We start from the raw sequence: 21854 nt of genomic DNA, 5'->3' as shown, positions 1-21854 counted from the left end.
GGTTAAATTGGCCGCCAGGCATGTAGTAGTTCTTGCCTTTTTTACCGAAATGTCTCTACCTTGCAAGAGCAAGGTCCACCGAGCAATATGATTCTGACTAACATTACTGTCCTTCAGTCATCCATCTAGTAACAACTGGATGGGCACATCATAGAGAGAGAGATACAGCACTGAAACAGGCCCTTCGGCCCACCGAGTCTGTGCTGACCATCAACCACCCATTTATACTAATCCTACATTAATACCATATTCCCTACCACATCCCCACCTTCCCTCAATTCTCCTACTACCTACCTACACTAGGGGCAATTTACTCAGACCAATTTACCTATCAACCTGCAAGTCTTTGACTGTGGGAGGAAACCGGAGCACCCAGCGGAAACCCACGCAGTCACAGGGAGAACTTGCAAACTCTGCACAGGCAGTACCCAGAACTGAACCCAGGTTGCTGGAGCTGTGAGGCTGCGGTGCTAACCACTGCGCCACTCTTTTTTTTTTGAATAGCATTCAGTTAGAATAGTTATGGGGCTGAGGCCGACAATATAAGTAAAATTTTGAATTGCCCAGAAGACGGCCAGCAAATGTTTTTCAAACACTGTAAAAGCTCGTTCTACCGACGATAACAAGCGAGACGCAGACGCCACTGGGCAAAATCGACCATGTTTTTCCTGAAGCAATACTGCTGATATGGTGGTATCTGTGGTAGTGACCTCGAGGGCAAAGGGTAGGGATGGGCCCGGCACCTGTAGCTCCGGAGCTGTGGCTAGTACCTGTTTTAATTCTGTAATCACTGACGTACACTCTGGTGTCCACACCCACTCGGAGTTCTTTTTCAGGAGATCATATAAAGGGGCTGCCTTTAAGCCAAATCCATCAATATGGTTCCTGCAATACTCAACGAGGCCCAAAAATGATCTCAGAGCCTTAATATCCTGTGGTAGGGAGAGTTCGAAGATTGTCTGTACTCGCCTTTGCTCTATCTCATGCTTTCCGTGTGTTATCACTATTCCCAAATAGGAAATCTTTTCCTTCATTATCTGTGCCTTTTTAGGGTTAACTTTCACTCCGACCTTCTGGAGGAATTGAAGGAGATCCTCCAGTAGCTCTAGATGCTCCTCCATACTCTCCGTTTGGAGCAGTAGGTCATCCACATATTGGATCAAACATTCTGATCGGGAGAAAGGACTTAACCCCTGTGTCAACCGCTTGTGGAATATCGATGGACTATTATGAAATCCCTGGGGGAGACTCCTCCAGGTGTATTGTTGTCCCTGGAACGAAAACACAAATTTATATTGACACTCTTGTGCCGGCGGTATGGACCAGAACCCATTACTAATATCCAACACGGTAAACCACTTAGACTGTGGGAACTGCTTCATTATCGCTGCAGGGCTTGTAGCAACAGTAGACGCTGTCAAGGGCATGACCTTATTTAATTCTCGATAGTCAATCGCCACGATCCATCTGGTTTACAGACGGACCAAATAGGAGAGTTATTGGTAGATTCCACTGGTCTTAATACCCCCTGTTGTAGGAGACTGTCAATGACCTTCCTTACCTCTATCTCCGCCTGTTTGGGGAACCCATACTGTTTCTGGGGTCGATGATCCGGCCCCTCAACTAGGATGTTCCTTGTCATCCGTCCGCAATCATGCTTGTGAGTTGCTTATTAAGTTGCTTTGCTGCCGCGTCAGCATTCATGTCCTCTGGGTTTAACCACAATTCTGTCATCGTGCAGATTCTCTCTGTGTATTGACCCGTTTGGATCATACCAGAGAAACCCTGCACTTTCAGCATCTTCCAGATGCAACAATTCACCGGATCAAAAGACAAACCTTGTTTCCTCATTACATCTGATCCCAAAATGTTCTCCGTTGATCGTCCCAACTTGACTATCTCACATGTATGGTTAAAACAATCATTTCCAAATCTGAATAGTAATGGTTTAGTTTCAATCCCTGTCTGAACATGGCCTGTAAAGCCACTTAACATCACTTTATTCTGGGTATGCCAAGAGGGGTCCGTTCCTTTAGATTGGTTCAGGACCATCCGGGAGCCACTGGTATCCCACAAAAACATAGTGAGGCGGCCTCCTTCCTCACTTTTCACCACCGGTCGCCCAAACAGATCCCAACCCCCTTTGCAGACCCACTTCACCGAGGCCTGACACCATCAATCTTCCCAGTCGGTATCTAGGTCAGAATTCCAAGTAACCAACTTGATTGACCCTCTCTTCTGTCCAGCCCTTCTCCGGATTTCACCAACAGGAGCCATGGGATGTTATCGACCACCCTCGCTCTCCAGCTTCTGAGCCACCGGTCTCCTGGCCCCTTTCAAAGGAAACAGAGGGTACAGGAACGGTGCGCCTGGTCCTCCTTCCCTGGAATGTTGCCGGGGTGCATTACTATCACAGATAAAATGTCCTTGCTTCCCGCAATTATAACATCTGTCGATTGTGGGCAGAGGGGAATTGTTCCTGGCCATTGCTCTACCCTGCCCCACTTGTTCTTCATAAGGGGGTGGTGGTGGTCCCCTAGCCATGCTGCATCACCCCTTCCCAGGCCCCTCATTTCTCCATACCGCTCCCGGGCTCCTCAGGTGGAAGGTGCGGAACTTACCCTTTCCCTTGTCTTTGTCTTTTTCCTGTTTTCCCAGGCCTCTCTCCCATTCACGAGTTATACGTCGGAGAGCCCACTGTTCAGTGTGGGTTTGGTCTTCCGGATCATAACTCTCATGCATTCTGACTATTCTCATTAGAATGAGCTACCAATGTGTGCATCCATCTGGATGTGTTATTTCCAAGATTAGCTCTGTCCAATCCGGGCCCTTAAACTTCATTGAAGTTGTTCCATAACCAGTTGGCAAAAGCCACCAGATGCTCATTCGACCCCAATTGGCACTTATGCGTGTCTTCTGTGGGATCCCCTTTATTACACCCTGACGCTGCCAATATTGCTGCCTTCATTTCATCTGGGGTACCCTCGCTCCCTTGCTGTGCCTGTGGCAATGCAGAGAAGAGTATGGGATCCTCTCTATCGTCCAATCCGTGCAGAGCCCGTAAATGGGTTATAGCCACAAAAGTAACGTAGGGGTCCCCTTCTCCGTTTTACTTCGGGACCTCCTTCTGCATTTCCGCCAATTGATTGATAGTATACGGAGTAGTATATGTTAGTGTCTGTCCCCCCCGCACCCCATCTGTTCGATTACTTATCAAGGGCGCCATAGGTAAGGCCAGGGTGGGGGCCGACGGCTCAACTGGGGGTCCCATGAACCGTTTTCATCATTATGGTACCTACTGGCCTGGTCTGCCCCTTTGTGCTGAGAGCTGAGACTGTAGTTTACTTATCTCCTGCTAACATTTGGTATGATCTGCTGACTGGTACACCCACTCCGTCTGTGAACGGTGCATAACCGTCATTGCGGTCTGTAAATCAGAGCATTTCTGTTCTGCTCTTGTGAGCTGTTCCTTCACCTTGTCCGCTTCCCTGTCAGCCTTCTGGCGACTGTCTTCAGCCTTTTCGGCCTGAGACTGGAATTTTACTGGATCTACAGTATACAGTCGAGTTCCCAGGGTTCAGTACTTGGACCACTGTTGTTTTTGGTATATATTAATAACTAAGGCTTGGGGGTCCAGGCCAGAGGTTTGAAATTTGCAGATGACACGAAACTTGGAAGTGTAATAAACAGTGAGGAAGATACTGATAGACTTCAAGGACATAGACAGGCTGGTGGAATGGGCGGACACATGGCAGATGAAATTTAACGCAGAAAAGTGTGAGGTGATACATTTGGGTAGGAAGAATGAGGCCACCATTCGTGGCTGCCTCTTCAGCTGCCAAGGCCCAAAGCTCCGGAATACCCTCCCTAAACCTCTCTGCCTCTCCACCTTCTTTTCCCCCTTTAAGACACTCCTTAAAACCTGGCGCTTTGACCTAATATGTCCTTATGTGGCTTGATGTCCTACTTTGTTTTATCATGCTCCTGTGAAGCACCTTGGGATGTTTTATTATGTTAAAGGTGCTCTATAAAAATAAGTTGTTGTTGTTCAGAAAATGCAAGCTAAATGGTACAATTTTAAAGAGGGTACAAGGGGAGAGAAACCCGGGGTATTTGTGCACAAATCTCTGAAGATGCCAGGACAGGTTAACAAAGCAGTTAAAATGGCATACAGGAATCTGGGCTTTAAAAATAGAGGCACAGGACTGAATTTTCACTTTGGGGGTGAGAAACAGGAACTGGGACAGTTTCCGGGTCGCAAAGCCACTCTCGGGGTGCGGGGTGGGGGAAGCAGTGTCTGACATGGGATTTTGACTGGGGCGACCCTTAATTGGCATGGCGACAGGTTCCCTGTCTGAGTAAAAGTGGCAGGTGGGCTCTTAAAGCTGGAGGGCCAATCAGAGGCCTTCCAACTTGAGAGGCTGCAGTAAAGGGTAAGTAACTGAGAGGGCACTTCAACATGGAGGCACTGTCTCACCAACGTCTTTAAAAATGTAAATGCAGGGGGTGGGAGGGGTTAATCTGTCTACAGAGCTGACCTTTGCTGCACCCGCACCCAGGCAGGCAGGGAGGAACCGTAGGGCTGCCTGGAGAGCTGACCCCTTCTCCAAGTCTGTCGCTAGGTGTCCGCCTCCAGTTGAACTGCCCCCTGTTGTATTAGGAAACTGGAGGCGGACTGGAAAATCCTTTAACAAGGCTCTTAATGAGCCTAATTGGGCTGCCCGTCTTGTGGGAGCAGGCAGCTCTGCCAGGTCACGAATCTGCCTCTCCTTAAAATGGTGGGTCTGGAAACCAGTGTGCCAGCTGGCTCCAGTGTTTTCAGGCCCCGTCCATCTCCATTCCCGACCTCAGCGGGGCCTGAAAATTCTGCCCATTGAGTACAAAAGCAAGGAAGTTATCCTAAAGCTATATAAAGACTGGTATGGCCACAGCTGGAATGCTTAGAGTCATAGAGTCATTATGGCACAGAAGGAGGCCATTCAGCCCAAGTCCATGCTGGCTCCTTGTAGAGCAATCCAGGCTTTGGAGAGAGTACAGAAGAAACTTACTCGAATTGTTCCAGCGATGAGGGATTACAGCTACTTGAATAGACTGAAAAAGCTGGGGTTGTTCTCCTTAGTGCAGAGAAGGTTAAGAGGAGATTTGATCAAAGTGTTCAAAATCATGGGTTTAGATCGAGTAAATAGAGAGGAACTGTTTCCTGTGGCTGATGGGTCAATAACCGGGGGTCACAGGTTGAAGGTGATTGGCAAGAGAACCAGAATTGACTGGGAAAAGCTTTCCCCCCCCCACCCAAAAAAAACATTTTTACACAACAACTGGTTAGGATTTGGAATGGACTGCCTGCTAGGACAGTGGCCACAGAGTCAATAGTAGCCTTCACAAGGGAATGGAAGGAGAAAGAAATTGCAGGGATCTGGGGAAAGAACAGGGAAATGGGACTGTGAAGGAGCTGGCGCAGACTCAATGGGCCGAATGGCCTCCTCCTTCGTTGTACTATTCTGTAATAGGTCTACTTATGGAAGTGATTGACAACACTGAGGCGGTGAAATATGCAACATCGTTGCTAAGGCATCATGGCCTGGTGATGTGTAATGTGTTATGGGATGTGAATAGAATGGCAACTTCCGGCATTGCCTTGCCCTGTCCGAGGGCCTGTACAGTGAGGATTCCCGGGATCCTGTGGTGTTTGTACAGTGAGGATTCCCGGGATCCTGTGGTGTTTGTACAGTGAGGATTCCTGGGATCCTGTGGTGTTTGTACAGTGAGGATTCCTGGGATCCTGTGGTGTTTGTACAGTGAGGATTCCCGGGATCCTGTGGTATTTGTACAGTGAGGATTCCCGGGATCCTGCAGTGTTTGTCCGTTCTGGAATGGCCTTTCACAGGGTACAAGGTTGACCTGGGAGCTGGTTCAGTCTTTACTCCCCTGCAATGTGAAAGGGGCAGTCAGACTGGCATTCTGTGGCACTGCCTTAATCGCAGCAGCAATTCCTAAGTCTTGTGCTTGATCTTGGGAGGCTTCTATCACTCTGATGGTAAATTGTGATTTTATTGGATGGTATCAGGAAGAATGAGTGAAAGCTTCTGTTTTCAATAAGGATGTGGGTGTTGGGCAACTGCCCAGAATTGGAGTGTTTACACTGGAACCAGTATGATGGTGTTTTGGAATTTAAAGTGAAAGGATGCAAGGCTAAGGGAAAAAAACTCAGTGACGCAGATTGTTATTACAAAATTTTGGAGTATTTTTCTGTTTTATCAGCAGATCAAGGTCATTGAGCAAACAGACAAACCCTTCTGTGAGATAATTCAAAATAAGTCCCAAAGTAACCCCATTCTCCCCCAGTGATTGCAGTTTGTGAGACAGCTAATAAACATCCCATCAACATATTATCATCCCCTCCAGCTGAGGTTTCATTCATTCTCAGGATGTGGGCATCACTGGCAAGGCTGGCATTTATTGTCCATCCTTAATTGCGCGGAATCATTTTATATAACTGAGGAATTTGCTGGATCGCTTCAGCAAGCAGTGGAGTCAACTATGTTGACAGGCCCACACCGGATGAGGATTGCAGGCCTCCTTTCCTAAAGACTATCAGTGAATCAGTTGGGCTTTTCCAACAAGACAGCTTCATAGTCACTTTTAGTGATCCCAGCTTTTTAATTCAGGAATTTTTAAAACTGAATTCTAATTCTCAAATTACCTGGTGAGTTTTGAGCACTCATTCTCTGAATTGGATGTCCTGCAACATTACCATTGTACTACCATTCCCAACACACACATTGCAAAGGCCTCAACACCTCTGGGATGAACTCGGAGCTAGAGTTTCAATGCTACAATAGTTTTAAGTTTGAAACCTATAAGTGAGAATTTTTATTGATAGGGCTCCAATGTTTATTTCTTGAACTTTAACCCTATCATTCTCTGCCTGTTGATTGTAGTAACGTCATGATTGACAGTCCCTGTGAGGGTTTCAGTGTGTGACCTCAATCTGAAAGGGAGGATGTAGAGCATTCGTCATTGAAATCATTAAGTTCCTTTGTGATCAGTCTCTGTGCTGAGTCTGTGCCAGGAATCGGGCTGTAATCTTCCTTCTTCTGTCTGCAGCTGTAAACCCTGGAGCATAAATATACACAGAAATTAAACATCTGCCATTCCACACAGACTTACAACACAGAAATTGGCCATTCCGTCCATTGTGTCTGTACTAGAGCAATACAAACTAATCTCTCTGTCCACTCTCCCCATAGCCCTGTATCAATCCCAAACTAATCCCACTGCCCCACTCCCTCTCCATAGCCCTGTATCAATCCCAAATTAATCCCACTGCCCCACTCCCTCTCCATAGCCCTGTATCAATCCCAAATTAATCCCACTGCCCCACTCCCTCTCCATAGCCCTGTATCAATCCCAAATTAATCCCACTGCCCCACTCCCTCTCCATAGCCCTGTATCAATCCCAAACTAATCCCACTGCCCCACTCCATAGCCCTGTATCAATCCCAAACTAATCCCATTGCCCCACTCCCTCTCCATAGCCCTGTATCAATCCCAAATTAATCCCACTACCCCACTCCCTCTCCATAGCCCTGTATCAATCCCAAATTAATCCCACTGCCTCTTCATAGCCCTGTATCAATCCCAAACTAATCCCACTACCCACTATCTCCCCATAGCCCTATATCAATCCCAAACTAATCCCATTGCCCCACACTCTCCCTATAGCCCTGTATCAATCCCAAACTAATCCCATTGCCCCATACTCTCCCCATGTCCCACAATGAGGCCAAGAGCTGAGTGGCCCTGGCGGAACCCAAAATGAGCGTCAGAAACATAGAAACATAGAAAATAGGAGCAGGACTAGGCCATTCAGCCCTTTGAGCCTGATCCGCCTTTCATTATGATCATGGCTGATCATCCAACTCAGTAACCTGTTCCCGCTTTCGCCCCATATCCTTTGATCCCTTTAGACCCAAGAACTATATCTAACTCCTTCTTGAAAACATACAATGTTTTAGCCTCAACTGCTTTCTGTGGTAGCGAATTCCACAGGCTCACCACTCTCTGGGTGGAGAAATCTCTCCTCATCTCAGTCTTGAAAGGTTTACCCCCTATCTTTAGACTATGACCCCTGGTTCTGGACTCCCCCACCATTGGGAACATCCTTCCTGCATCTATCCTGTCAAGTCCTGTTAGAATTTTATAGGTTTCTATGACATCCCCCCTCATTCTTCTGAGCTCCAGCAAATATAATCCTCACCGACTCAATCTCTCCTCATACGTCAGTCCCGCCATCCCAGGAATCAGTCTGGTAAACTTTTGCTGCACTCCCTCTACAGCAAGAACATCCTTCCTCAGATAAGGAGACCAAAACTGCACACAATATTCCAGGTGTGGCCTCACCAAGGCCCTGTATAACTGCAGCAAGACATCCCTACTCCTGTACTCTAATCCTCTCGCTATGAAGGCCAACATACCATTTGCCTTTTTCACCGTCTGTTGCACCTGCATGCTTACCTTCAGCGACTGGTGCACGATAACACCCAGGTCTCGTTGCATATTCCCCTCTCTCAGTTTATAGCCGTTCAGATAATAATCTGCCTTCCTGTTTTTGCTACCAAAGTGGATAACCTCACATTTATCCACATTATACTGCATCTGTCATGCATTAGCCCACTCGCTTAACTTGTCCAAATCACCCTGAAGCCTCTCTGCATCCTCCTCACAGCTCACCCTCCCACCCAGTTTTGTGTCATCTGCAAATTTGGAGATATTACATTTAGTTCCCTCATCTAAATCATTAATATATATTCTGAATAGCTGGGGTCCAAGCACCGATCCCTGCGGTACCCCACTAGTCACTGCCTGCCATTTGGAAAAAGACCCATTTATCCCTACTCTTTGTTTCCTGTCTGCCAACCAATTTTCTATCCATCGCAATACACTACCCCCAATCCCATGAGCTTTAATTTTACACGCTAATCTCTTATGTGGGACTTTGTCGAAAGCCATCTGAAAGTCCAAATTAACCACATCCACTGGCTCCCCCTCATCAACTCTACTAGTTACATCCTCAGAGAATTCTAGTAGATTTGTCAAGCATGATTTCCCTTCCGTAAATCCATGCTAACTCTGTCCGATTCACCGATGGGCAGTAATTGGCCAGATTGGATTTGTTCTGCTTTTTGTGGACAGGACATACCTGGACAATTTTCCCATTGCCAAGTAGATGCCATTGTTGCAGCTGTACTGGAACAGCTTGGCTAGGGGTGTGGCAAGTTCTGGAGCACAAGTCTTCACTACTGTTGCTGGGATGTTGTCAGGGCCCATAGCCTTTGCAGTAGCCAGCACCTTCAGTAGTTTCTTGATATCACACGGAGTGAATTGGATTGGCTGAAGACTGGCAACTGTGATGCTGGGGACCTCAGGAGGTCTCAAGAGCCCATTTGTGGGCTGATTGGGCACACCGCAGGGAATGGGCCCCACACTGAAGGCCAGACCTGGCAGGTGCCTGGAGGCAGCTTTCCAGCAGCTGGCCAGGGGGTGCCCACAAGGTCTCCCACATTCACCACCTCACCGGAGCCGCAGCCAACTGAGGGTCACAGCTGCGGCCGCCAGCCTTCCAGTGAAGGGGTTTCCTCTCCACTGGTGTGGCTCGTCAACTGTGGTCATCGTTTATATTAGTGAAGTAAATAACTTTTCAGATAGAGGTGCCCTCTCAGTCCCCATCCTGCAGCAGCAGCACACACCTCTGCTGGTGGGGCTGCCACCCTTCCAAAGCTGCAGGTGCTCTGATTGGGCCTGCCACCTCAGGAACCCGACCACTGTTGTTATTTGGACAGCCAGAGGCAGCCTCTTAATTTTCTGCAGTGTCTCCAGCCTCCATATCCTACACTGATGGAGGGGGTAATCGATGAGCGATGTGATTGGAGGAGGGGCTAATCGATGGCAGGATGATTGGAGCAGGGGCTAATCGATGGCAGGGTGATTGGAGGAGGGGGTAATCAATGAGCAGTGTAATTGGAGGAGGGGTAATCGATGAGCAATGTGATTGGAGGAGGGGCTAATCAATGGCAGGGTGATTGGAATAGGGATAATCCAAGGGCAGTATGATTGGAGGAGGGGGTAATCAATTGGCGGTTTGATTGAAGGACGGGGTCAGTTGATGGGCAGTGTGATTATATGGGGCACTGTGTGTGACTTGGGGTATGGGGTTAAGACTGACACTATGTGTTGAAGCTGCTATCCTTGCTGCACTCATTGTGACGCCTGGTCTCGGTAGCAGTGGAGGAGAGCACTCAGGGAAAGAGCAGGTAGGTTGGGAGAAGGAGAAGAGACAGATGGATTGCAAGTTGGATTGGAGGCAGGCATGGAGAGAAGAGCAAGAGATGAAGACAGTGAGAGAGAAGTGTAAGTGAGAAGGCAGATGGAGAAATAGAGAAATGTTTATCACAGCCGGACGAACAAGGGAATCGGCCATGGACTACAGCAAGTTTACAGATACATGTACTTACACGATTGGTATGGTGCTGAGCCAACAAACCGCTGCAGCCAGGAGCAGGGAGAAGTTGCTGAACCACTGGAGGGAGGCAGCATACAGATTGTTGAACACAACAGTGGAAATTACGTCTGTTAGAGTTACAGCTGACTGGAGCCAAGCGAAAATCGAACCTGAGAGAAAATCAGGGATATCAGACACATCTGTGGAGCCACGATGATTAACAGCACTGCCCTGCATGATAGACATGGAACAGGATTCCCACATGTCCACATTGTCCAGTTGTACCACAATGTTGATTATGTTCACAAAGACTTGACAATCCCAATGCTGTCCTCACCAGACTCCCAGCTTTCACCCTGTAAACCTCAGCTCACCCAAAACACTGCTGCCCATGTCATAACTCGCACCAAGTCCAGTTCACCCATCGCCCCTGTACTCACTGACATACACTGGCCCAGTCCAACAGTACCACAATTTTAAATTCCTCATCCTGTGTTCAAATCCCTCCATGACCTCACCCCTCCCTGTCTCTGTAACCTCCTCCAGTCCTACACCCCTCCTTATCTCTGTAACCCACGCTCCAATATCTGTAACCCCCTCCAGTCCTACCCCCCTCCAATATCTGTAACCTCCTCCAGTCCTACACCCCTCCCTATCTCTGTAACCTCCTCCAGTCCTACACCCCTCCCTATCTCTGTAGCCTCCTCCAGTCCTACACCCCTCCCTATCTCTGTAACCTCCTCCAGTCCTACACCCCTCCTTATCTCTGTAGCCTCCTCCAGTCCTACATCCCTCCCTATCTCTGTAACCTCCTCCAGTCCTACACCCCTCCCTATCTCTGGAACCCACGCTCCGATATCTGTAACCCCCTCCAGTCCTACCCCCCTCCAATATCTGTAACCTCCTCCAGTGCAACCCCCCCCCTACGATATCTGTAACCCCCTCCAGTCCTACCCCCCTCCAATATCTGTAACCTCCTCCAGTCCTACCCCCTTCCCTATCTCTGTAACCTCCTCCAGTCCTACCCCCTCCCTATCTCTGTAACCCACGCTCCGATATCTGTAACCCCCTCCAGTCCTACCCCCCTCCAATATCTGTAACTTCCTCCAGTCCTACCCCCCTCCAATATCTGTAACCTCCTCCAGTCCTACCCCCCTCCGATATCTGTAACCTCCTCCAGTCCTACCCCGCTACGATATCTGTACCTTCCTCCAGTCCTACCCCCTTCCCTATCTCTGTAACCTCATCCAGTCCTACCCCCTCCAATATCTGTAACCTCCTCCAGTCCTACCCCCTCCCTATCTATGTAACCTCCTCCAGTCCTACCCCCCTCCCTATCTCTGTTCCCTCCTCCAGTCAGACCTCCCTCCAATATCTGTAACCTCCTCCAGTCCTACCCCCCTCTAATATCTGTAACCTCGTCCAGTCCTACACCCCTCCCTATCTCTGTAACCTCCTCCAGTCCTACACCCCTCCCTATCTCTGTAACCTCCTCCAGTCCTACACCCCTCCCTATCTCTGTAACCTCCTCCAGTCCTACACCCCTCCCTACCTCTGTAACCTCCTCCAGTCCTACCCCCCTCTGATATCCCTGCTTCTCCAATTAGCTTTTAGTCACCAGTGCAAATGTCTCTTTCTGTGGCTCGGTGTTTGATTTTGTTCCCTCCTGTGACACACCTTGGGATATTTTACTATGTTAAAGGTGCTATCTGAATGCAAGTTGTTGTTATTGTTTCTGGTAATTATTAACATGCCAACATTGAATTCTGACACTGAGGATGCTCTAGAACTGTCCAATCAGAAGTGACTTATTTAATCGCCAAAAAAATGCTGTTAACAGAGAGTAGCGATTGTGAGCAGCTCAGTAAAGAAAAGATCCAGGTTAATGTAGACCCAGGGAGTCAAGCCCAAGCACCATGCTGTTGTCTCTCTTCCTCAGTTATAGCTGGCTTACCTTCCCACTTTCTCTGGCTTTCTCTCAGATTCCTGGCCTTTTCCTCCCTATTTTGGTCATGTGACATTAAATATAGCATTACTTAAAGTAGAGCAGGAGGGTTCTCCCTCGTGTCCTGACCAATCTTTATCTCATTGCTGTTTGTGGGCTACAAATTGGCTAATGCATTTCCTACATTACAACAGTGACTACTCTTCAAAAAGTGCTTCATTGGCTATTAAGCTCTTTGGGATGTTATGAAAGGCTCTATAGAAATTGAGGTTTACTTTTTAATTTCTATTTTAAAGCTTCTTTTCTGCTTCACAATATGAGGATGTCAGTGATTGGCAGCCTTTGTAACTCTTTCTTAGTTCCAAGCATTTTTAGACAGCAGCTAATTTGTGCACAGCAAGATCCCAAGTGTTCCCAGGTTAGATGCAGCGCAGAAGATTCCCACTGCCTAGCAATAAGGACCTTACAGGCTGCCTGAGGGGAGGGGAGAGTTTGAGCCTGTTTTCTTGATTGGAGCTGGTATATATACAGAGTCACAGTGTCACCTTCTGGACATTACAACTGCACTAAATTACCCTGCAATGGTGTCAGAATGAGTGTCAAAGGGCTTCAGGTTTGAAGCTATGCCCCAGGCTTCACACAGCCTCCTGCTAAGTGCAAAGCTGGATGAATCGATCCTGTAATACTGATGAGGGAGGACATTCAGTCCATCGAAATTCATGCATGCACAAAAATCCCAGAAGTTCCCCTACAGCAATATCCAATTGTTTCTTAGCATTCCAGCTTTTACACCTCCACTGCTCGCCCCGGATGTCTATTCCATACATAGGTTACTCCTTGTGTTGTCATGCAGGTCCCCACCTGTCAAGAATGAGGCACATTAATTTCGCCACATGAACATTGATTTTTAAACTGTTACTGGAGTAAAGAAAGAACTTGTTTAAAAAAAAACAGACCCTTGACTGGAGAGACATTTGCATAGTAATGGGCAGTACTTGGAAAGGACAAAGGGGCCTCTCCCTGCCCCAGTTTAATCCACAATGGACTTTCGATTACCAGACGTTGCGGGTGGAGGAGCTCACATTCCAGGTTAACTGCTAAGATGGCCGAATACTCAAACAGACGTGGTCAGACCGGTTTAGTCACATGACCAACTGGCTGTTGGAGATTTTTGAATTTGGACTTGCTACAGGGTTTTAAACAAAAAAAAAAGCTGTTTGCTCCTGGACTGGAAAAGACCTCTCTCCTGTCTGCTCTCATCTCTCTCTCACCAGCTTTGGAATCCATTGAAGACGCATGAACCCCAAGAGAGAAAAGTCTCCTACAGTGAACAAGGTTTAAGAATACTGGGCTCCAACAAAAAGCAAGATCTACCGACAATCAAGCTCGAAGCACAGTAACAAAAACCCCTTCAGAGATTGCCTGAAATATTTTCACTTTATTTTTCTTCTGCTCTTTTCTGTCTCTTTTTGCATGTGCATACCGTGTATGCATGCTAGCGTGGGCGTGACGTGTATCTGTAGGCATTAACCGAATTAGAGTTTAAGTTTAAGTTTTAGCAAATTTCACTTTTCTTCTTTAAACCTAAGAAAGCCTGTTTGTACTCATTTCTTTGCCTTATAATTGGAAAGCAGTGAACAAGGATTCATTAAGGGGGAGCTCAAAACACAGTGTGTTTAAAAACAAAACCCTGTTACAATAAGACCAGGTGAAGGCTAAAAGGGACCCCTAGACACCTTTCTCACCTGGTCGTAGCAGTGTGAAGAATTTTCTCACTTTCTTACCTTGTTCTAGTTTGAACCTCTGACCCTAGTCCTACCTTCACAATTTAACGTAAAGTAATATTCCAGCTTTATCTTCTCCTTTCCCCTCCATTCCTCTATAAGATTACATTGCAAGCATCTCAGAGGGATGTCAAGGATCCCACTGCACAATTCAGAGAACAGGCGAGTTATCCTGGTGTTCTGGACAATATTTATCCCTCAATCAACGTGTAACAACAAATTATCTGGTCCTTTCTCACATTGCTGTTTGTGGGAGCTTGCTGTGTGCAAACTGGCTGCCACGTTTCCTGTATTCCAAGAATTCAAATAAGTACTCAATTATCTGCAAAGCACTTTGGGATGTCCTGAGGTTGTGAAAGGTGCTACATAAATACAAGCCTTTCTTTCATAGGAACAGGAAGAGGCCATTCAGCCCCTCGAGCCTGTTCCACCATTCAATGAGATCACGGCTGAACTGTATCTTAACTCCATCCATCTGCCTTGGTTCCATATTCCTTACCTGAGGCTAACAAGTTTAATTGCTCTCAGATTTAAATGTATTTATTGAGTTGGGTTACTGCTTTCTGTGGGAGAGAATTCCACACTTCTACCATTTTTTTGTGTGGAGAAGGGTTTCCTAACCTTTGCCTCTGATTTGAAGGTTATGTCTCCTTCTCCCAGACTCCCCTGACCAGTGGAAAATGTTTCTCTCCATCTACCTCATCAATTGCTTTCAAAATCTGAACACCTCAATCAACTTTGGGTTCTTCTGAGAACGTAAAAGGCACCATTTAATTGCAGGTTTTCCTTTCTTTCCTCTTTCAACTGAATCACTCACGCTTCAACCGCCATTCCTCATAACTCAGACCTCAAAGAATCGCAATGGCGGTGAGTATGCAAATGAGTTGACCCCATGACCTATGGCGGGGTCAGGGCTGGGAGACGTCACCCTGTTTCCGAGGAGCAAAATGGGGGGATTTTGGTGGCCATATTCTGTGAGCTAATGAGTGCCTGTTATCCTCCTGGGACCTGCAGTCAAGGCTGATTCACACCAGCTAAGGTTTAATCTCCATCTACCCGACCAGCAACCTCAGGGAAACGCTTCCTGGGGAAACACAGCAGATATCGAAGCTAATCTAAAAGAACTTACAATGGAGCTGTTAAGCAGCATCACTGGGTGCCTGGATATGTGTCCTTACCATAGGAAGCTTCATCCATTTGCTTGGACAGCTGAGCTCGTATCGTCGGCATTGGAATACAGGAGAATAACATCATACTGCGAGCTGTAAAACACAAAGGTCACACTGTCACCGCGTGTACACCAGACTGCACCATCACCGCGTGTACACCAGACTGCACCATCACCGTGTGTACACCAGACTGGACCATCACCGTGTGTACACCAGACTGCACCATCACCGCGTGTACACCAGACTGCACCATCACCGCGTGTACACCAGACTGCACCATCACCGCATGTACACCAGACTGCACCATCACCGTGTGTACACCAGACTGCACCATCACCGCGTGTACACCAGACTGCACCATCACCGCGTGTCCACCAGACTGCACCATCACCGCGTGTACACCAGACTGCACCATCACCGCGTGTACACCAGACTGAACCATCACTGTTGTTATGCCTATGTGTTTTGTTGAGTGATAATTTTCTTTAATCCAGATCTGAATTTGTATTTTTTGAAGAAATTTTAGAAAAGACCAGATGAAGAAAGATGACTTTGCTCGCAGCTTAAGATGGCCACCGAATTTGCTACACTGTATCCTACAGTACAAGGCCTGTGAGGAGGGAGGTGAAATGTCTGCTCATCCCAGCAAGAAACAAGACCCAGGAAGTTTAAAGAAACTACTGTGCTTTTTCTTTTAGCAAGACAAAATGCTGCTAACTATTATGCTTGAATCACTGTGATTGTCAAGTGACAAGCCCCTCTCCATCTGCGGTTTAAGGTTGTGTTTCTCTGCAGCAGAGGAGAAGCATCTGGACTCTGACATGTGCAGACCCAAGTGGGGATCTCTCTCTCTCTCTCCATTCCAGCTTGAAAGCTTCAAATCCTACTTGTTGACTGACCACCTTTGCATACTTTGGCTACAATCAGAAACCCCATTGGAGGAAATCATCCACCAAACCAGTCAGCTACCTCTTCAAACTAAAAGCCTCAGGACAACCGAATTCAGCTAGAAGCCAGCCAAATCACCAAACGCCACAGACATTACACCCCTTTTTCTGTGGACTCTCACACAACCAATCTACCTTTTCCCACTCTATAACTCATTTGTGTATGTGTAAACATCCAGTGTGTGTGTGAGTGCAAGTTGGTACATAGTTTAGGATTTTTATTTGTTTGTTTAAGTACAATAAAGTTAACCCCGTTTTTTCTTAACTCAGGAAAACCTGTCCAACTGGTTCTTGTTATGATCATAGCAAGTAAGTAATCAAACACCTGCTGAATTGGCCTGTACATCTACTTTAAAACAGAATTAAACCTGTTGTGATCAAACAAGGAGAGGGAAAAGAGGGAAACCCTTCGACCCTTCCTCACTTGACCATAGTAGAAATTTGGGGGCTCACATTTGGGTTCAAACTCTAAGACAAACAGGAAATTGGAAGCTGGAAAATAAAATGATCCCTAACAATAATTTAAAAACTTCAAGACAGGTTTTCGTGTGGTTTTCAGTGCTCGACTACTAAGATGTCCACATTCGAGGCCAGTATCTTCCTAGAACAGAGTGAAGTAACTTGGACCAGGTTAAAAGCTGTATCTGTTGAACAGTTGAGGAATGTAGCTGGGTTTTTAGAGATTACTATCAGTACAAAATCTAGGAAGCTTGAAATCCTAAAACCTGTAGCCAACCATTTTAAACTTGATACTGAAGAACCGGAGACAGGCATAGACTCTGAGACAGACAAAGTAACGTTAGCTAAGAGACAACTAGAACAGAGGAGACTAGAATTAGAATTCCAGAGAGGGAAAGAGGAAAGAGAATTCCAGGAAAGGGAAAAAGAAAGATCTTTTCAGATGGAGAAGGAGGAAACGGAGTTTAGGCGGCTAAAACTAACTAGGGGAAGACCCAATACAACCAGTGAAGGTACCGCTAGTGAGGGAACTACCCCTAGTTCAGGATGGAATGCTGAGCTCTTAAAGTTCACCCAATGCCAAAGTTCAATGCTGAGGATGTGGATGCATTTTTCATTTGAAAGGTTTGCACAACAGCTGAAGTGGCGGGCAGAGAGCTGGACATTGTTATTGCAAAGCAAACTAACAGGAAAAGCCAATGGGTTTTATTCACTGTTGCCTGATGAGAGTTCATCAGATTATGAGATGACTTAAAAATGCTATCCTGGGCGCATATGAGCTGCTACTGGAGGTGAACCGCCAAAAATTCTGAACTCTCCGAAAGCAGCCTGAACAAACTTACCTCGGATATGAAAGAGTTAAGCAGCTTGCTTTTGACCAATGGCTACGGCACTTAAGATAGAGTCCACCTATGAAAACCTCAGAGAGGTGATCCTCTTCGAGGAGTTCAAAAACTCGCTTCCCTTTTCCATAAGAAACCACGTGGAGGAACAAAAGGTTCCAAGAGCCAGGCAGGTAGCAATCCTGGCTGACGACTATACACTTATTCACAATCCCTTGCCCCAAGGGAAACCCTTCCCTAGTCACCTCCAAAAACCTGAAAAGGATAGAGGTGGGAGAATGATAGGAGGATGAACAGCCATGGACGAGAAGGGAGAGCTGGAAACACAGGGGGCCCTCCTCAGGCCAAAAACGAAGGTGCTGAGAACTGGAGTGACATCCAAAAGCCTATATGTTTCCATTGTAACAAGGCAGGTCACCTTCGAGCTGCCTGATGGAAGTTACGGGAAAAACCCATAGGATTAGTTATGGTACACCAGACCAGTGCAGGAAAAGGGGCCCTGATGGGAAGCACAGCAGACCAGGCTGTGGCTTTAACTGTGGCAGTAAAACCCAATAAAGCTACCGCTGAGAGCGTGGAAAAACTTAACAAAATCCCTGAGAGTTACCAGGAATTTATGTCCCGAGTAAGAGTGAACCCATACCCCTCGAGTGGGGCAAGTAAGCCCATCGTTATACTTAGGGATACAGGAGCCACCCAATCCCTTCTGCTAGGAAAAAGCATGAACTTTCCCCCAGAGAGTGCATTGAATGCTAGAGTGCTAGTAAACAGTGTCAGGGGAAGGCATGTGCACATACCTATATATCAGGTGCACCTGGAGTGCAACCTTGTTTCAGGACCGTAACCATGGGGATTGTCTCTAGTTTACCAGTGGACGGGGTCGACCTGCTCCAGGATAATGACTTGGCAGGGGCAAAGGTGGTAGCTTCCCAGTGGTTTTAGAGAGAATGAAAGAAGTCAGGGAGACAGACCAGTTACAGGAAAAGGTCCCCGGCATTTTTCCTGACTGTGTGGTGACCCAGCCCATGGCCAAACAAGCTCTATCAGAGGAGGCTGAACTGGCTCTGCAGACAGATGACCTTACTGTCTGGTTATCTGAAACCTTCTTTGGGAAGTCAGATGACCCAGAGAATGGGTTAAACAGGTCTTCCTTGATTGAGGTTCAACAAGCCGACCCAGGGTTAAACAAGTTAGCACCGACTGTCCAAACTGAAGCTGAAGCAGATGGAGTTCCAGAGTGCCACTATTTAAAGAATGAGGTGCTGATGAGGAAATGGAGACCTCCTCACAGACCAGCAGATGAAGAATGGACAGTGGTTCACCAGGTAGTGGTGCTGCCGAGGTACCGGAGGGAAATATTGAGAATAGTCCACGAAATTCCAATGGCTGGACTTGTCGGTATCAGAAAAACCCAAGCCCGCATTTTCACTGGCCACAACGCCACAAAGATGTGGAGAAGTTCTGTAAGACTTGCCACATATGCTAAGTTGTGGGGAAGCCCCAACCTGCAATAAAACCTGCACCCCTAATTCCCATGTCGACTTTGGGGGAACCATTCAGCAGATTGCTGGTAGATTGTGTGGGGTCCCTGCTAAAACAAAAGGGAGTTACCAGTATCTTCTCACCATTATGGATGTGGCTACCCAATTCTCAGAGGCTATCCCTCTAAGAACTATCTCTGCCAAGGTAGTGGTGGAGGGGCTAACCCAATTCTTCCAATATGGATATGGGCTGCCTGCTGAGATCCAGTCGGATCAGGTCACGAATTTTATGTCCAGTATTTTTCAAAAGGTCATGTGTGATCAGGGCATAACCCAGCTAAAGTCCTCAGCCTACCACCCACAGTTACAAGGAGCTTTGGAGCGGTACCACCAGACCCTAAAGACAATGATAAGGGCATACTGCTATGAGTATCCCCATGACTGGGACAAAGGGCTGGGATTTCTGCTGTTGGTTACCAGAGACTCACCCAATGAGTCCACTGGCTTTAGTTCCTTTGAATTGGTTTATGGACATGAGGTGAAAGATCCTCTAAAACCTATCAAGGAGAGGGATTTGGGACACAGAGACAAATCTTCCCTGTTAGACTACATTTCCTTGTTCCGAGAACGGCTCATGAGAGCCTGTACGGTGGCTCAGGAGCACCTAAAAACCTCCCACACAGCTATGAAAAGGGGGGCGAATAAACATACCAAGGCCAGAACATTTCAGCCCATTTCATGGCTGGGATTTTACGCCCTCCACCCCTCCCCAAAGAGCGGGAATGTGGTGGGGGGGTGGGGTGGTGCTGGGGGTATAAAATGGAACGGGAGGCTTGGGGGGCCATTCCCAACCCAGTCCCGCCTCCGCCACCACTTAACACAGGGCGGCAGCAGCGAAAAACCACTTAATGGCAACTTAAGGGCCTCCGCCCGCTGCCACGGGGATTTTACCCATTTGCAGGCGGGCGGCCCAGGTCTGAAAAAAGCTGCCAGTTAAAAGCAGACGGCTCTCTGAATGCTTGGGGGGGCCCCTCATGATCAGGCACCCTGTGCCCAAAGGAGTGCCGCCCCTGCTGCCCCAATCACCCGCAACACTCAACATGCCCCCACCCCCCCAATCGACCCCCCCCCCCCACTTGCCTTGCTGAGGCCCGAACGATCTCCCCCGGCGAGGCAACAAAAACTTACCTTGGTTCCTGGCTCCCCGACATCTTCGTCTTGAAGCTGGGCTGCAGTCCCAGCAGTGGCCACTGTTCCTGCCTCAAGCGGGTGGAATTCCCGCCTCAGAACAATTAAATGCCGGGGACCCGCAAAATGCACGTCGGTTCCCCAGGTCAGGCGGAAGCTGGTTCGCCGCCAACTTTTCAGTTGGTGGACGGCTGCTGTCCGCCAAGGGTAAAATCCCGGCACATGTGTTAGTGTTATTACCAATCCAGGATGAACCATTAAAAGCCCGGTTCAGTGGCCCGAACAGAGTCATAAAGAGAATTAGCAAGGTGAATTATACAATTGACAACCAGATCGTAGGAAAAAGCAAAGGCTGTGCCACATCAGTATGTGAAAACAGTATCACAGCCGGGAAGGAGACAAACAAGCACAGGTCTGTCAGACAGTCAAGAAAGAGGAGGGCGAAAGGGACAGTGAGGATGAGTTAGAGGGAGGCCCGGAGGATTCCCAGATAGAACCCTCTACTGTCCAGTTAGCTAACACTGAAACATTAGGGAAATTAGACACCGTACCCTCCTATGTAAACACATAACAGAGAGGAGACCTAACAAGGCTGCTCACAGTGTTTAAAGGGACCTGCAGGGACAAACCAGGGGGCACAACTCTAACCCTACACCATGTGGATGTAGGAGAGACCCCTCCCATAAAACAAATTCCCTATCGCTTAGGTCCCAGGAAACTGACCCAGGTTTGTGAAGAAATTCAGACTCAAAAACCTAGAAATTAAAGATTTAAAATCTGAAGGGAGGCACAGAAAAGTTCATAAGCCAAAGGAAAACCCAAGCCCAAAAAGGATTTTGTGGCTGATTTGGAGGGTGGTGATGGTGGTGGTGACTGCAAATCAAGTATCCAAACTGAGGAGGAATTGTGGGACTGGCTGGATCAGCTGGAAAAACAGGAAGAGATTCAGGATGAAATTGGTAGGAGATCTCAAAATGCAAGGAAAAAAAATCCAGCACTGGGTTAAAGTACAAATGACTATGAAGCAATTCAAAACAGGATTAAAACTTTGCCTGACAAAGTATCTTATGATGGAATGGTGCTATTTTGCCCATTTGCATTTATGCCAGGACAGCTGATCCACACAAATGAAGTCATTGTTTTGCTGGGTGCTTTGCAAAGCAAGTTGTTGGCCCGATGATCTCCACAAAGTTATGAACAACTTTGAATCCAGTGTTGAGTTCACTGATATAGAGAAACTGGAAAAGGAAGGTATTGTAGAAATACATGAGGAAATTCAGTGTCTGCTGGAGCAGATTGAGCTCAGTCACAGCAGTTGGAGTTCCCCAGTTGTGCTTGTGCACAATCCCTATAAAAAAATCTGAACCAGAGCATGGCTATGACAGTGAGACTGATGAGTGTGTGTCCAATTTCTTTTTAATTTGTAACCTCATAGTGAAAAGTTCCTGTTGTAATATTTCATTTTACATGGTGAGGAGGTGTCATGCCAACTTGCTTTGTTGAATAATAATTTTCTTTAATCCACTAACTGGAGATCT

General features: G+C 47.2%; 1 protein-coding gene across 1 annotated transcript in view; it reads right to left on the bottom strand.

Annotated features, from left to right (window-relative positions):
• Window positions 1-6243: 6243 nt before the first annotated feature.
• Window positions 6244-21854, bottom strand: part of LOC137351422 (solute carrier family 46 member 2-like) — a 49061-nt gene continuing 33450 nt past the window's right edge. The window contains exons 2-4 of the mRNA XM_068015868.1: window positions 15409-15492; window positions 10515-10671; window positions 6244-7116 (exon numbers count right to left, since the gene is read on the bottom strand). Of these exons, the coding sequence (XP_067871969.1) occupies window positions 6987-7116; window positions 10515-10671; window positions 15409-15492 (371 nt within the window). The 3' untranslated portion in view covers window positions 6244-6986. The remainder of the gene's footprint in view (window positions 7117-10514; window positions 10672-15408; window positions 15493-21854) is intronic.

Source organism: Heterodontus francisci, chromosome 36 (genome assembly GCF_036365525.1).
Source record: "Heterodontus francisci isolate sHetFra1 chromosome 36, sHetFra1.hap1, whole genome shotgun sequence".
Lineage (NCBI taxonomy): Eukaryota > Metazoa > Chordata > Chondrichthyes > Heterodontiformes > Heterodontidae > Heterodontus > Heterodontus francisci.
This window is presented reverse-complemented; position numbering and strand designations above follow the sequence as displayed.